The following is a 13,203-nucleotide window of genomic DNA, read 5'->3' on the forward strand; positions in this document are numbered from 1 at the left end:
TCAGCAGACCCCATTCGAAGAGAATACAAGATAATACCGTGGGGATCTCCGCGGACTGATCCATGGGCCAAGATACCTTCTCTAGACGCTGAGCATTATGTGAGAATGGTATCCCAGCTTGGTGCGTTCGCCGAGATCCACCTGACGATGGACCACTCTACACGGTCAGCCTGCATCAAAAAGGTCCACTATATATGTGACAAGGATGCTTTTTATGATGCACCGTTCTTCCTTCTTTCTCTAGTGGGTAGCAGAAAAAATAGCCTTCTAAGTCTTAGGGTATAAAAATAAGTGGTTGAAGAACCATAGTCTAACGTGAATAAAATGACTTACTATTTTCGTCTCTTTTGCTTCTAACGGCCAATGTTTCTGATACCCTGAGGTCTCTCTCGGAATGATCGTGAAATGTTGAATTATTTGTTGATTAGATTGCAAGTAAAAGTTAACCACCCTAGCACTTCTCCAAACAGGCGTAAAAGCCGTGACCGTAGATGGCTAAAGATTCTACATGGATCAAAAATCTAATCGAAAAAACTCCGTTCAAATGGGTAATGAGTGAGCAGCTCATATCCTGTTTCAGTCACTAGCAGCTGGTTCTCCAATTTGATACCGTCCTTGCCGCTAACTTCACCAACATAGGCCTCGACACAGAGAACCATGCCTGCTTCCAGCTCTCCTTCGTAACCATAGGAATCAAGATCTTCGGGATAACGAATACTCGGGTACTCATCACAGAGACCTACACCATGAAACATGACACCGTAGCGTTGAGCACGGCATGCTTCAGGCAAGCGGTGGCCGTTACGAGTCAGATCGGTAAAGCGTACCCCAGGTTTTACCATTTCGATGTTGGTAGTGATGTGTTCATAGGCGATGCGGTACAACCGTTTTTGTTCTGCAGTAGGTTCGAGGTCGCCGCAAATCCAGGTCCGTGATACGTCGACGCAGATACCGTATACACCGATAAGGTCGGTATCAAAGACCACCAAGTCTCCGTCGCGAAGGACTCGTGGACCACATTCCTGATACCATGGGTTGGTGCGCGGCCCAGAGCTAAGAAGACGCGTTTCAATCCATTCACCGCCACGACGGATATTCCCAGCATGCAGAGCAGCCCAGACATCATTCTCTGTGGCGCCAGCGCGCATGGCTTGACGCATCTCACCAATGGCAGCTTCGCAAGAGGCAACAGCACATCGAATCGCTAGAATTTCATCTGGGCCTTTGATCATTCGCGCGTGCTCAGTTACAACTTGTCCGTTACAAACATCCAGGCCTAATGCATCGAGAGCTCGTAGACCGGCGACTTCAATGCGATCCACGGCAAGGCGACGATTATTACCAGTATGCTGTCGCATCAATTCGTCAACCTGTGCGGCGAATCGAGAAGCTTGTTCCTCGGTACGGTTTCCAGTCTCGAAGTAAAAGAATGACGCGCCGGAACGTCGTTCATTGATCAGAGGCAGATGTGCGGAAAGATGGTTACAGCCATGGAAGTCCCAGAGCACCACGTAACCACTTGCCGAAACAAAGCAGGCGCGTGCTGGATTGTGTGTGGTCCATAGCTGCATGTTTGTTGTGTCAGTGGCATAGCGAATGTTGAGTGGATCGAATAGCAAGATGCCGCCGAGATCGCGACTGGATAATTCAGCGCAGATGCGTTGCATACGATATGCACGCATTGTTGGTAGATGGGGTGGCTGTAGACCAAGAGCTCGCCACTCATTGAAGGCCAGCGGCGTTGGTCCGATTTCTACACGGTCATTGTCGTTGTCTGAGCCATCGGGCTTGGATGTTGCAATTCGTGGTTTGGTAGGGTCGATGCGGCGAGTGATGGGAGGGATGGAGAATGGTGACATCACTTTCAATGGTTCTTCCTTCATTATGCACGGGACTTGCTGATAATGGCTGATACAATATGTTGACAAGGCTGTGCAAGAGCCAAGAGGCGGTCAGGCTTGGCTTTGTTACAAAGCCTGGAAGACAATTGAGATAGCTGTTATTTCAGGAGATATTCTAATCGTTTTTGTTGGGATGACAAGAAATGGTGTGACTTTAGGAAAGGTCCTCACATCCCTGGGTATATAAGCAACGTGGAGAAAGGAAGGAAACAAGAACAATGAGTAATGGAGGGACCGGAATGTGATATAAACATCGCGGCTAAGTCACGCGCGCCTACGGAAGCCAGTACGATGCAGGAACTCGTAAGCGGTGACTTGGACGGGTGTTTATACCGATGGCAACAATGAATAGAGATCGGGAGAGCTTCCGGGAGTCCGGTAGTCATCATCATAGATACGTAGTCTCTCCGTGTTGATTAGTTCTCACACGTTCAAGTTGATGTCTTGCCCGAGAGCTCATGGACATCCTCCAACCAACAAAGGATGGCAATTCTCATAGCAATTTTCAAGCACTTAATTCCCTAAATTTATGAATTCTTTCCAGTTTAGTCCTTCTTCATACTTCTCACAGACTACATCAAAGCCACCGACGAGACCAGCAGAGCTGGTGAGCCACTACCAAAACTACTGTCAGCGTTACACAAAGACCGCTAGGATTGTCGTTGAATGGATTATCCTCCGCTCCGACAATACCAGACCACATCGGAATTCTCGTATCTTTGTCCCACAGTCGAATCTAATCTCGCCCTGCATGAGGTTGAACTCGAGTCACGTTGCAGAATGCACTTTGTGGCTGACTTCGCGTGCGGGGAAGTCAGAATCTCAAGCTGGACAGATGAAAATGCATGGCCGTGAGTTTGTTAGAGACGGTTTCTTCGTCAGGTGATCGGAGGTTCGGTAACAGAAATTGAATTTTCCTAATTGTGGCTGATGTGTCTTGCCGTAACTTGGTGATGCCTCAAAGCCTTCTTGAGGAGTAGGCACCTTATGATCAGATGACAACACTTTGACTGGACAGGCTGATAGTAACGGGAAATTCTCCGTCGGAGACACGTTACCGTGAAGCGAAGAGACAAAGAACCCGCAAGGACCTGAACACATTTCCGCACTGTAGTTGGTTCCGGCGTTGGGCGGTAAGTGGCTGGAGTTAACAAAGCCTTGCAGAAGTCACAAGACCAACAGACACAGGATTAGAACTTGCGGGGTAGGTATTTCTACCACCTGCACCTAAAGACAGTGCACCGTTTCAGTACCGGTAATTTGGCTGATTGTAGACTTGACTTCAAGAGCTGAAATATTGTAGCATCAAAAGACTGGTAAAAAGGAAGCCATCATGATTTTATACCTGGAGCTGAAGATAATAAATATGCCCTGCTTAATTTGAGCAAATTAAATTGGCACAAGTTGAAGTTAACATGCCTTGTGGCTTTAGCTCCTTTTCAGCTCTGGTATAGCAGTCTGCCTTGATTGGAGGTGGCTGAAATATACTTTCTTATTTTCCGACTCACTACATGTTTGAGAATAGTTACCGAGATGGTCCAAAAACCAGGGACATTAAGAAAGATAAACTATGGACACTTGGAGACATAGAAAGATAACATTTCATGGCTACATAACCCCAGTAAATGCAGAACCCTCTCTTCGATATATCTAATAGATCAACTATAGAACTAGGAGATTTACTGCCTTGAAGATTTTCATAACCTAAAAGTATCACTATTTCCACTATAAAAAGCCTCTTCTACTAATACAATTTTCTCTTATAAAAGAAGGAGCAGAATATGTATCAAGCTAGTAGAACGTGGTATGCAACTTAGTGCAAGACCCACAGGCATTATGTAGGCTTAGGAGATAGACCATGGGCCAGAGCTGGGCTGAGTGAGGCAAAGCTGACAGGGCTGATATTAGTTGCATATTCTTATTTACCGCATACCTCCCTCGAACCATTGATAGCGACACTTGCAAATCAACTCGTCTATAAATACAGGCGAGTGGGTCGCGTCCAGAGACTCCAAGAAACTTCAAAAGTACGCAGCACTTTCTCACTTACTATTACTTTCCCACACTCCACTTTAATCATCATTCATCATGTCTGTTATTCAGACGAGTTTTGTCACTCAACCAACAGCATCTTCTCTTAATGTCCCCTACACGCAGGTCATTGATCCTGTTACCACTATATCAACAATCACACACACGGCTATCGATCCCGATGACATAGGCCTCAATCAGGTCAACCCTCTCATACCTATCAGGCCCATCGAAGTTCATGTGCCACCACCGGTTGAAATCCCACCACGAATTCCAAATAACCCCCCTTCCCACAAAAAATCTAAAGAGGAGCCCGAGATCGATATAGAGATCCCCGAAAATGACAATGGTTCTGCAGCTAACATGTCTTTCCCGATCTTTGGAATCATCTTTCTTGCTTTTGCATCGGTATTCAACAGTGTTTAACATGTTTACGAGTTCGAGTATTGGTGTACATTTTGTATATGACAATCACAATGAGACAAGATATTCGTCACTCGTTTATCTATCTTTATTTTCAATTACTTGAGTTATTTTTATCAATTCCCGTATTTCTGTCGACAATATCAGCCAGATTGTTCTATGTGTTTCGAACAGAATGACCACCTAATCTCAAATTAATCCGCTAAAGCCCTGTTTAAACACTTCTTACGTTTCATACACATACTGGATCTCTAAGCCTAACTCACTTAGATGTGAGCGATGACCTATCTCACAAGACACTTTGTTACACAAGTCTATTCCAATAAGTAACCCTTTACCTGTTTAGGTTACGTCCCTTTTTCGTGGAGGTGCAAATCTATCCACAATACTGGATAGAAGCTGCAAAAGGGCGAGGATGGCAGGAACACGAAGAATTCTCCGTATAGCTTCGAGATCTGCTTCTGGCATTGAAGGCGTAACTTCTCATTTCCTAATCTTCACCGTCGAAATATCGTCCGAGCTTTCCTCGTTTGCTACCACGGTGTTGGATGAACTATGACAAGAATCTCTTTAAATTATTATTAAGTTACTTAATTAACTATTAATAAATTAACTTTTAATATATAATTAATAGGTATTAGTCATTATGCCTTTATTATATAAAGTTTAAAGAAATCGTAAAACAATGTGAACTTATATTTGCCCTCAGTTGAATAATATCACCTAAGCTTGAAATGTTTACAAAGAATTCTATTATTGCCACCGCATTATAATTGTGCTTGACATTCTAAAGCCATAATATCAAACTGCTATCTTCCTGAAAGTATCATCTCTTCCTCCTCTCAATCGTATTATTCACTATCAGCATTCCGATCCGCGTCCTTCCCACACTCAGTGTTATCAAAAGTTTGGATCACATGGCTTCCGGACTGAGTGTCCAGAATTATGGCAATACCATCCGCGATACTGTTTGGCGCGTTGTATCCAATTTTAATGACCTTGCCACTGTCTCGATCCTGTGTGCCGACTGTTGCGCTTGACCCCTTGTCTGGCGTTGTATAGTACCGGAATCTGACCGCATTGGGATGGTCCTGTAAAAAGCTGATGTCGAAATGAAATATGGTGTTTGTACCCTTGCCAACAACCCACTCAATAGTAGCTTGGGTACCAAATTTGCCTTCAAACACTTCATAGACGATTGTGTTTTTATACGTTCTCGACATATACATATCGTCCCAGTACGGTAGATACGCTATGGCAGGGATGGATCCAGATGGGAGGTCTTCATTGATGAAATAATCGGCCCCACTGCCAAGTGATACTATTCCGTTGGAGCTGATATAGATAGTAGTTGAACCACTTGACCCAATACCGAATGGAAGGACAATAGGGACAGAGTCATCGTCATGGTCAATATTATCAAAAACAGGGGTCGGGTTGGCCAAGGCAACTGTCGTCAGTGGATCCACGCTATTGCATTGGGAGATGGTCGTGGTGGCTTTAGTTGAAGTGGTCATATCGGTATTAGTAGTTGTAGGCTGTTCAGTGGTTGCTGTAGGCTTCGCAGATGATGTCGCTTGCAATGTAGACGTAGGCTGTGACGAGAAAGTGTCCGTGGATAGGAAGGATGACGAGTCAATTGAGACAGAGTCCGACGAGGCAGTTGTTGTATAAGAAGACAAAAAGGAACTACGAGACTCGGACGTGATCGAAGTCTCAACTGAAGTAGTGGTGAAAAGAGAAGAAAATGAGTGAATGTCAATGGACGATGAGCCTGAAGCAGCAGTGGCAGTTTCGGTAGAAGAGGTTGTAACGACTGTCACGGACGATGGCTTACACGGGCTTGCATAAACTACCGAGGCCAGTGCTGCAAAACCAGCAATCATCAACCTTGGCAAAGCCATAATGGATGATTTTCAGAACGAGTAAGGGAGAAAAGAAACAAGGAAAGTGGAAAAGGTGAAGACCATGGGAAGAAAAGCATTCGCCCTTTTATCCTATCCCGTAACCCTTACCTGATTCTTCGAAAATTAATGTCGACGCCTTGGGATCAATAGTTTAAGATCGTCGCCATGCTAAGAGACCTTAGCTACTCGCACTTAAGCATATTTCAGAGTATCTCCCCTGAACTAGCTGGTGAGGCTTACAGTAGCGGCCCAATAGCTTCGAAAATTTACTACTCTGTGATAAAAGGTAGTCTCTCTGTTATAACGCTAGGGCTAGCCTCTAAAGCGCCATCAGGGGGACTAAATAATATGAATTGGCGTTGTCGTCTTTACCCATAGCCTACTCAAAGGCGGCTTGCATGTTATGCTGGTCGTTAAAGACTTCGTGCGCGATATCGGCCTGGCGGCTTCAGTTAAGAGATAAATCGGGTCATATAAGTATAAGATACAATATTCAATTTAATAAACTCTTGTTTACTTATCTCCGTTCAATCTATAATAAGACAAGCCATGGTAATACATATAAACCTGAATTCCTCTTAACCCGGATTGTCGTCGACTCCCTTTCTACACTCAGTATTATCAAAAGCACCTCGGCCCACTGTTCTGGCATCAAGGTTGATAGTGACAAGTGTCCCATCGACAACACTATCTGCCTCGTCAAATGTAGCTCTAACAGTGATATCGTTGTAACACTCTGCTCCTTTTGAGGCGGTGTGTAGTAATAGAAGGTGGCCTCTGTCGAAGCGTCTTCGTAGACCATGATACTGAAATGATACACCTCGTTGCCACCCTTTCCTACAATCCACTCAAAGACGGCTACCTGGCCGTCGGCGTCTGTATACACCTCGTACACAATAGTGTTACCGGCAGCTAGTGAAACATATAAGTCATCCCAGTATACACAGTAAGAGATAGCTGCAATGCTGTTGGTGGAAAGTTGCTCTTTGCTGACTGAATCATATTCGGTTGATACTGATAATATACCATTCGAACTGATATATACCGTGTTTTGGCCATTGAACGAAAATGGCAAGGTAATAGTGGCAGAATCATCATCATGGTCAAGGTCGTCGTCGAAGACCGGGGTCGGGTAAGTCAAGGCTACCTTCCGCAATGGATCCACGCTATTACAGCCGGTCGTGGTTGTGACTTCAGTTGTGGTAGTCATGTCGGCAGTAGTAGTAGTTGGCTCTTCAGTGATCGTTGTGGACTTTACAGATGTGCATGACGATTACGAGGATAAAAACAAGTATCTCCTATTCATTTAGAATGTCCTTCGGTTACATCAACCCGTATAACGACATTGTTTCCGTAAGTGTTGGGGCCTCTGATTGGCGTCTCTGGTACCGACCTCCACATTGTTATTCTGTTTGGCACTACTCTGTACCTTTACCTCAGTGTGTCAAAAAAATTGACCGCTAGAAACATAAGAGACGAAATCATCGGGTCACTTTGTGCACCTTGGGCTATAGTTCTTAGTCTACTTGTTTTTATACCCTCAGACTTAGGAGGCCCTTTTTTCTGCTACCCAGTAGCTTCATCACCTTAGTACACGAAGCAAATAGTTACTAACTTCCTGCCTCTAGAAGTTTAGAAAGAGGATCAACGTTCTCGCAGATACTCATGAGTAAAGATCCCTTGTGGAATAAATCCAGTCGTATAAGCAGTTTGTTCATATTGATCAGCTCCAGGATGCATACCAATATCTTGCACGACTCTTCGCTTTCAGGCAATAGATGCTATGTGTGAGGCCGACCAAGCGGCAAACGAAGCAAAATTTTGGGTTGTGACATAACGGGTGCGTTGTCCGCTTCCGTGATTAATGGGACGTTGTGGCCCTCAATCCAACTCGCCATTTCTTACATAAACCAACCAACCACCTATCGAGACACCGTATTTTAAACCTACAGTGCCACACGGGCTTCATAGCTTACTGACACGTGCCCGTTTTACCCGATAACAGAAAACAAAACATAGTGTGCGAATACGACCGATTGCGGGAGGAAAGCAGAATTCTCAATTTTTAATTCGCTCGTTGTTAGACGACAATCCAAAAGACATGAGAAAATCTTACCAAACATGACCAAATATGGTCTTGAATTTTGGCAAGACCTACTTTTTGTTTGTTCCAACAATTCAAGTAAATGGGACTAAGGAAAAGTGAGGGGTTGAAGTAAAGTGCATATGCAGGAGGCCGTCCAACCCCCAAAACTGTACCTTCTGGATAGAGTAGTATGAGAAGTTTGTAGTTGATTCATTGGGCGTCAAAGAAAGCGATGCCCAATCGCATTTCTCCGTCTGTCACAGTTTTTATGGTGCATGTACTCGTGTGAGCAAGCCCTGGCTGTGACTACATCCAAAGTGTCGAAAAGCCCACAACCTTGAATGGGCGTGCTTTTCGTTTCCTCCACCCAATAACGTCAAACACAACTCATGATGGGCATCGACGCTGGATTTGACATGGTACCCCAACTGTCTCGGACAGAGGCTGACCGAAAGGCCTGGGATGTCTTCATCAACAAGGTCAAAGAAGAATACGGCACTGATGAACGACTGCAAATCAAACCAAACTACTTATTGTTTAATGCTGGCGAAGGACCGATCCTCCCTTTGGATGGGTTCAAGTTCAAGCGCTTCAGCTCCAAAGTCTCTGGTGGTATCGTGGCCACTTCAGGAGTATGGGACATCATCGATAATGTCAGTCGGATCGCAAAGTCAATCTTTGGTTCACGCGTCCGTTATTGGTCCGAAGCATCCGATGAATCTGGGTATTACGACTGGGAACAAGTGTATGCTTCGATCGACTCCTATGAACAGGTATGATCCCTACTATCTTGTTCAAGAACGAGACAAAATTAACTTCTGATTTCTCAGGTAGACGAATCGAATATGACCTCAACTACTGCGAGTTCTTCTACCATCGCGACCAAGTCTCAAGATACTCCGATGCCGTTATGTGAGGTTCAGTCGATTCCAGGCAAAGGAAAGGGTCTTGTAGCTCTTCGACAAATTACCATGGGCACGCGCATTCTAATCGAGAGACCTATCCTCCAAACAAACAATACACCACCAGCCTTACTCGAGCCTATTATAGCAAGAAAGTTGAAGGCCCTCACGAAGGAAAAACAACGTCAATTTTTGTCATTGCATAACAACATTCCTGGAAAGTATCCTTTCAGTGGCATCATGATAACTAACGCGTTGCCTTGTGGAAGTGGGGTGAATGGTGGTGGTGCCGTATACCCTACTATCAGCTTCATCAATCACGGTTGTCTAGCAAACACTCACCATAGTTGGAACGAAACTCTTGGGCAAGAAACGGTCCACGCCACCCGAGACATCGCGTTAGGCGAAGAAATCACGATATTCTATGACGATGTAGGCCCGTCTGCGATTCGCAAACCTTGGCTGAAAGAGAATTTCGGCTTCGACTGTAACTGCTCGGTCTGCCTTCTTCCACCTGCCGAACTTGAGAAGAGCGACAAACGACGAGAGCGGATCCAACAACTCGACAACAGAATTGGTGATCCGGTCTGCATGATGAGTCGACCCAATGTCAGTCTTGACAATTGCCGCTCACTACTTCAAATCTTGGAGGAGGAATTTGTAAACGGCACCACTGCCTTGGTAGCCAAAGCCTATTATGACGCATTCAAGATCGCCATTGTCCATGGAGATGTAGCGCGTGGAGCAGTATTTGCAGAGCGAGCATACCAGGTCAGACTTCTGTGCGAGGGAGGAGACAGTCCAGAGACCCAAAGATTGCAGAGTTTGGCTGAGAATCCGAAGGTTTGCCGAATATTTGGGGTTTATTCCATGCGCTGGAAGACGGAGAAGGGAAAGGTTCCCTCGGAGTTGAAGGGGGACGAGTTTGAGAATTGGCTGTGGCGACAAGAGTAGATCTACAAATTAAAGTGGGGAGATTTCAGTGGATTATGTTTATACAGTCAACATACTATCTAAACAATACACCAAACATGATCGCAGTAGGAGGGTGACCAGCCCCATGGCCCGCCTTGAGTGACCCAGTATTTATATCGTGTGTAGCAGTTTCGCAGTAGTTACTACTAAGCAATGGCAAGAGCTGAAACTGAAAATAACAATGATAACAAGCTTATTGTTAATAACTATGGTCCAGAGAATGAACTATTCTATGAACGGGAATTTCAATACAAGGTTCAAGAACATATTCCGATTTGTACTTCAAGGCCCGACATATACCGTCCTCTCATCACCACCAAGAGTGAGAAACAGAACAGTACTTCAATCTGGAACTGTATTCTACTGATTGAAAGAATACTGTAGGAACTTGTTGAAGTTGCCATCCTGTACACCTATAGTTGCCGAACGCCCTCCATTGGATGTGAAGTAACGCATAAATATACCAACCGGGTTAGAAAGAGTGTATTCTTAGAATCGAACCACAAAGCAAGCAAGGACATCATTGGAGTCCAAACCACACCATTCTACCGAAACGGCACGGAGATCAGGACTGTCGATAATCTGGTACGTGGTATCATGTCCGGCGTTTGGTTTAATTCGCAAGTCATCCCAGTACGGACAGACTGCCACAGATGAGATGGAGTCGGATGGTAACTCTTCGTTTTCATCCGCTGTGGCAGAGTCATCAAAGAGGGTTGTTGGTTCGAGGATGAAATAATCCGAACATGCACGAGTGGGAGCAGATGTTGTGATGGTGGTTTCAACAGTTGAAGATTCCGCAGATGCACCAAACGACGTGGACTCGACGTTAAAGCTGCTGGTAGAGTCTGGGACTGTGGTACTAGAGACCTCCGACCCAATAATAGTAGTAGATTCCGAAATAATGATACTCGTTTCAAGGCTAGTCTCAAGTGACGTTCTAACTTCAGACACACTGGATCCGGACGACGTTTCTTCAGACGTCACTTGTGACAGAGAAGACTGGCTGACAATAGGAAAAGAAATCCATTGTCGTGGATGGGTTGATAGACTGTTGGGCTGTTTCGGAAGTAACTGGCAAAGAAGGAAAGAAATCGGTAGAGGACAGTTCGACAGGGAGGGAGGGGACAACGGGGGGCTCTAATTGCGCAGTAGAAAGTTCGATTGACACTGAAGTGTTGGGAAAATTAAATGACTTTGTTCTTTTGTTGATAAACCCATCGGAAGAAGGGTTCAGAGTTGGGAAGTTTATTCTCGATGTGACCTTTGGATGCTGAGTCACGCCGGTAGGTAGTTGTTGAGTGAAGTCTGAAGACGAGTTGGATCGGGTTTGCGCAAAGTCTACCGATGATGTCGCTACATCCGGTAGTGATTGGGAGGCATCGTTGGTCGAGTTGTGCTCGCAGATGACACCTCGTCACAGTCCTCGGCTAGAGAATAATTAGCATCAGCCAATTAGGAGACACCCTAACATAACTCTAACGATGGACCATCTGACCGCTATACAACCTGGAGACGATGATGTAAACGTAATGTATGTTTGGTCATTCTTAGGCGTCTGACAAAAGTTTGCCTCGCCGTTGGGTAAAGCGCTGTTGCGAAATCGAAGAGAACCGCCGACTTCAGCAAATGTGGTAGTAATGGCATTTTGCGGGAGTGACTCAGCTTGGCCACGTAGCTCTTTGAAGCTTTCGCCAGCATAAAACACGGGTGCTGTGCCTTGCAAAAGGCGTCCATTTGAGGGATTGAAAACTGACGCCCCAGCGCAGACTTCCTGAGTAGAACCAACAAATCCACCCAGGTCTCGCCTTGTTAGTCCTCGTCTGGTGTTCTGTGTATCATTGACAATGCGAAAGATAACCGGGCGACTGTTGACCCCAGGATGGGCTGGGTTTATAGTAACACTCGACGTTGGTAAGTTTGATGTACCTGGATTGTCATTCTTTGTGGCGGTCGAAAAGTCATGGATCAGGTAGGAAGCAGAGCCTGTCGATGTATACTCAGCCAAGGCAGTATCAGAGATCTCAGAGGCACTATTTCCAACTTCTGCAGGCGCTAAAACGGTGTTGGTTGCTGAGACAGCCACAAGATACATAGATAGATACGCTGTGCAGAATATATCTGGGCGTTCGACATTTTGAGCAGCACCAGCACTAGTGACCAGCCCTGAGAGAAAAGCAAAAGCCAGTCGGCGGCTAATTATGATAATCAGGATAATGAAAGCTGGCTTGAATAACCACAGTTGACAAAGAGATCGAGTCTTATCTGGGATCGAGCTGTGTCAGAAGAAAAACTGTTTTCCATTTTCTAAGCATCTTCTGACGGAAAACGGGGACTTGGGGTTAGAATTGAATGTTGGAATGCAAAGCTGCAGGGTCGAAACAACCGTCAATGCGTTGGTTGAACTCTTTGACATCGATCAACCCATATTCCAGACTTTTATTGAGACAAATCATGTTTTGTTATTACAGCTGTGCACCCTGCATCGTAGTTGACTAATCAAAGGATTATCTTCAAGACATTTGTTCCTCAAAGAATGAAGGACTTCACTAGCACGCTACGCTACTGGTCTCACCTTAAATTACACTGCTACCAACAAGAGGCATCGGACCAAACTCACCGGTCCCCCCTGATTTAATGCACTTATGCAAAGGCCCATTTATTTCAGCTTCAAACCATTATGCAGAGTTAACAGTAGTAATTGTTCTGGAACCACTCACTATCTAGACTCTCGTGAACACCGCAGTGAAACCAGAGACCAGGGTAGTATAATCAAGTTAAAGTACTTATTTAATGAGATGGTCTTGTGACTATATTTCTATGGTTACTACTTGTCCAAGATACGCTACGTTGTCAGATACTTCCAACGGATGGTGGTCTCGATAAATATACCTAGACCTTTTAGAATCTAGGTTTGTATCAAGGTACGTATTTGTTGTCCTTGACAGTTGTGACAAGCCTTGCATGGTAGAAATTAC

General features: G+C 45.0%; 4 protein-coding genes across 4 annotated transcripts; 1 reads left to right on the plus strand and 3 right to left on the minus strand.

Annotated features, from left to right (window-relative positions):
- Positions 1-183: 183 nt before the first annotated feature.
- Positions 184-2,234, minus strand: EDB82DRAFT_510431 (metallopeptidase-like protein). Its single transcript, XM_025729138.2, has one exon. It carries the CDS (start codon positions 1,881-1,883, stop codon positions 522-524), a length of 1,362 nt encoding a protein of 453 aa, XP_025583435.1. The 5' UTR covers positions 1,884-2,234; the 3' UTR covers positions 184-521.
- A 2,972-nt stretch (positions 2,235-5,206) lies between these two features.
- EDB82DRAFT_528311 (uncharacterized protein) lies at positions 5,207-6,259 on the minus strand (the record flags this gene model as incomplete). The annotated part of the gene is made up of 1 exon (XM_025729140.2): positions 5,207-6,259. The coding sequence occupies one exon, from the start codon at positions 6,257-6,259 to the stop codon at positions 5,207-5,209; it is 1,053 nt and encodes a 350-aa protein (XP_025583437.2).
- A 2,390-nt stretch (positions 6,260-8,649) lies between these two features.
- On the plus strand, positions 8,650-10,297 carry EDB82DRAFT_510434 (uncharacterized protein). Its single transcript, XM_025729142.2, has 2 exons — positions 8,650-9,121; positions 9,179-10,297. The coding sequence occupies exons 1-2, from the start codon at positions 8,738-8,740 to the stop codon at positions 10,202-10,204; spliced, it is 1,410 nt and encodes a 469-aa protein (XP_025583439.2). The 5' UTR covers positions 8,650-8,737; the 3' UTR covers positions 10,205-10,297.
- Positions 10,298-10,570: 273 nt separating this feature from the next.
- EDB82DRAFT_560173 (uncharacterized protein) lies at positions 10,571-12,361 on the minus strand (the record flags this gene model as incomplete). Its single annotated transcript, XM_025729143.2, has 4 exons — positions 10,571-11,365; positions 11,422-11,655; positions 11,709-12,280; positions 12,331-12,361. The coding sequence occupies 4 exons, from the start codon at positions 12,359-12,361 to the stop codon at positions 10,715-10,717; spliced, it is 1,488 nt and encodes a 495-aa protein (XP_025583440.1). The 3' UTR covers positions 10,571-10,714.
- Between the last annotated feature and the right edge of the window lie 842 nt (positions 12,362-13,203).

Source organism: Fusarium venenatum (assembly GCF_020744135.1).
Source record: "Fusarium venenatum strain MPI-CAGE-CH-0201 chromosome Unknown EDB82scaffold_3, whole genome shotgun sequence".
Taxonomy (NCBI): Eukaryota; Fungi; Ascomycota; class Sordariomycetes; order Hypocreales; family Nectriaceae; genus Fusarium; species Fusarium venenatum.

Bases quoted from the DNA above. Each gene is read 5' to 3' on its own strand.
- EDB82DRAFT_510431 (XM_025729138.2), bottom strand. From the start codon at position 1,883: ATGAAGGAAGAACCATTGAAAGTGATGTCACCATTCTCCATCCCTCCC.
- EDB82DRAFT_510434 (XM_025729142.2), top strand. From the start codon at position 8,738: ATGATGGGCATCGACGCTGGATTTGACATGGTACCCCAACTGTCTCGG. The intron at 9,122-9,178 runs GTATGATCCCTA...CTGATTTCTCAG, and splicing joins CGATCGACTCCTATGAACAG to GTAGACGAATCGAATATGAC.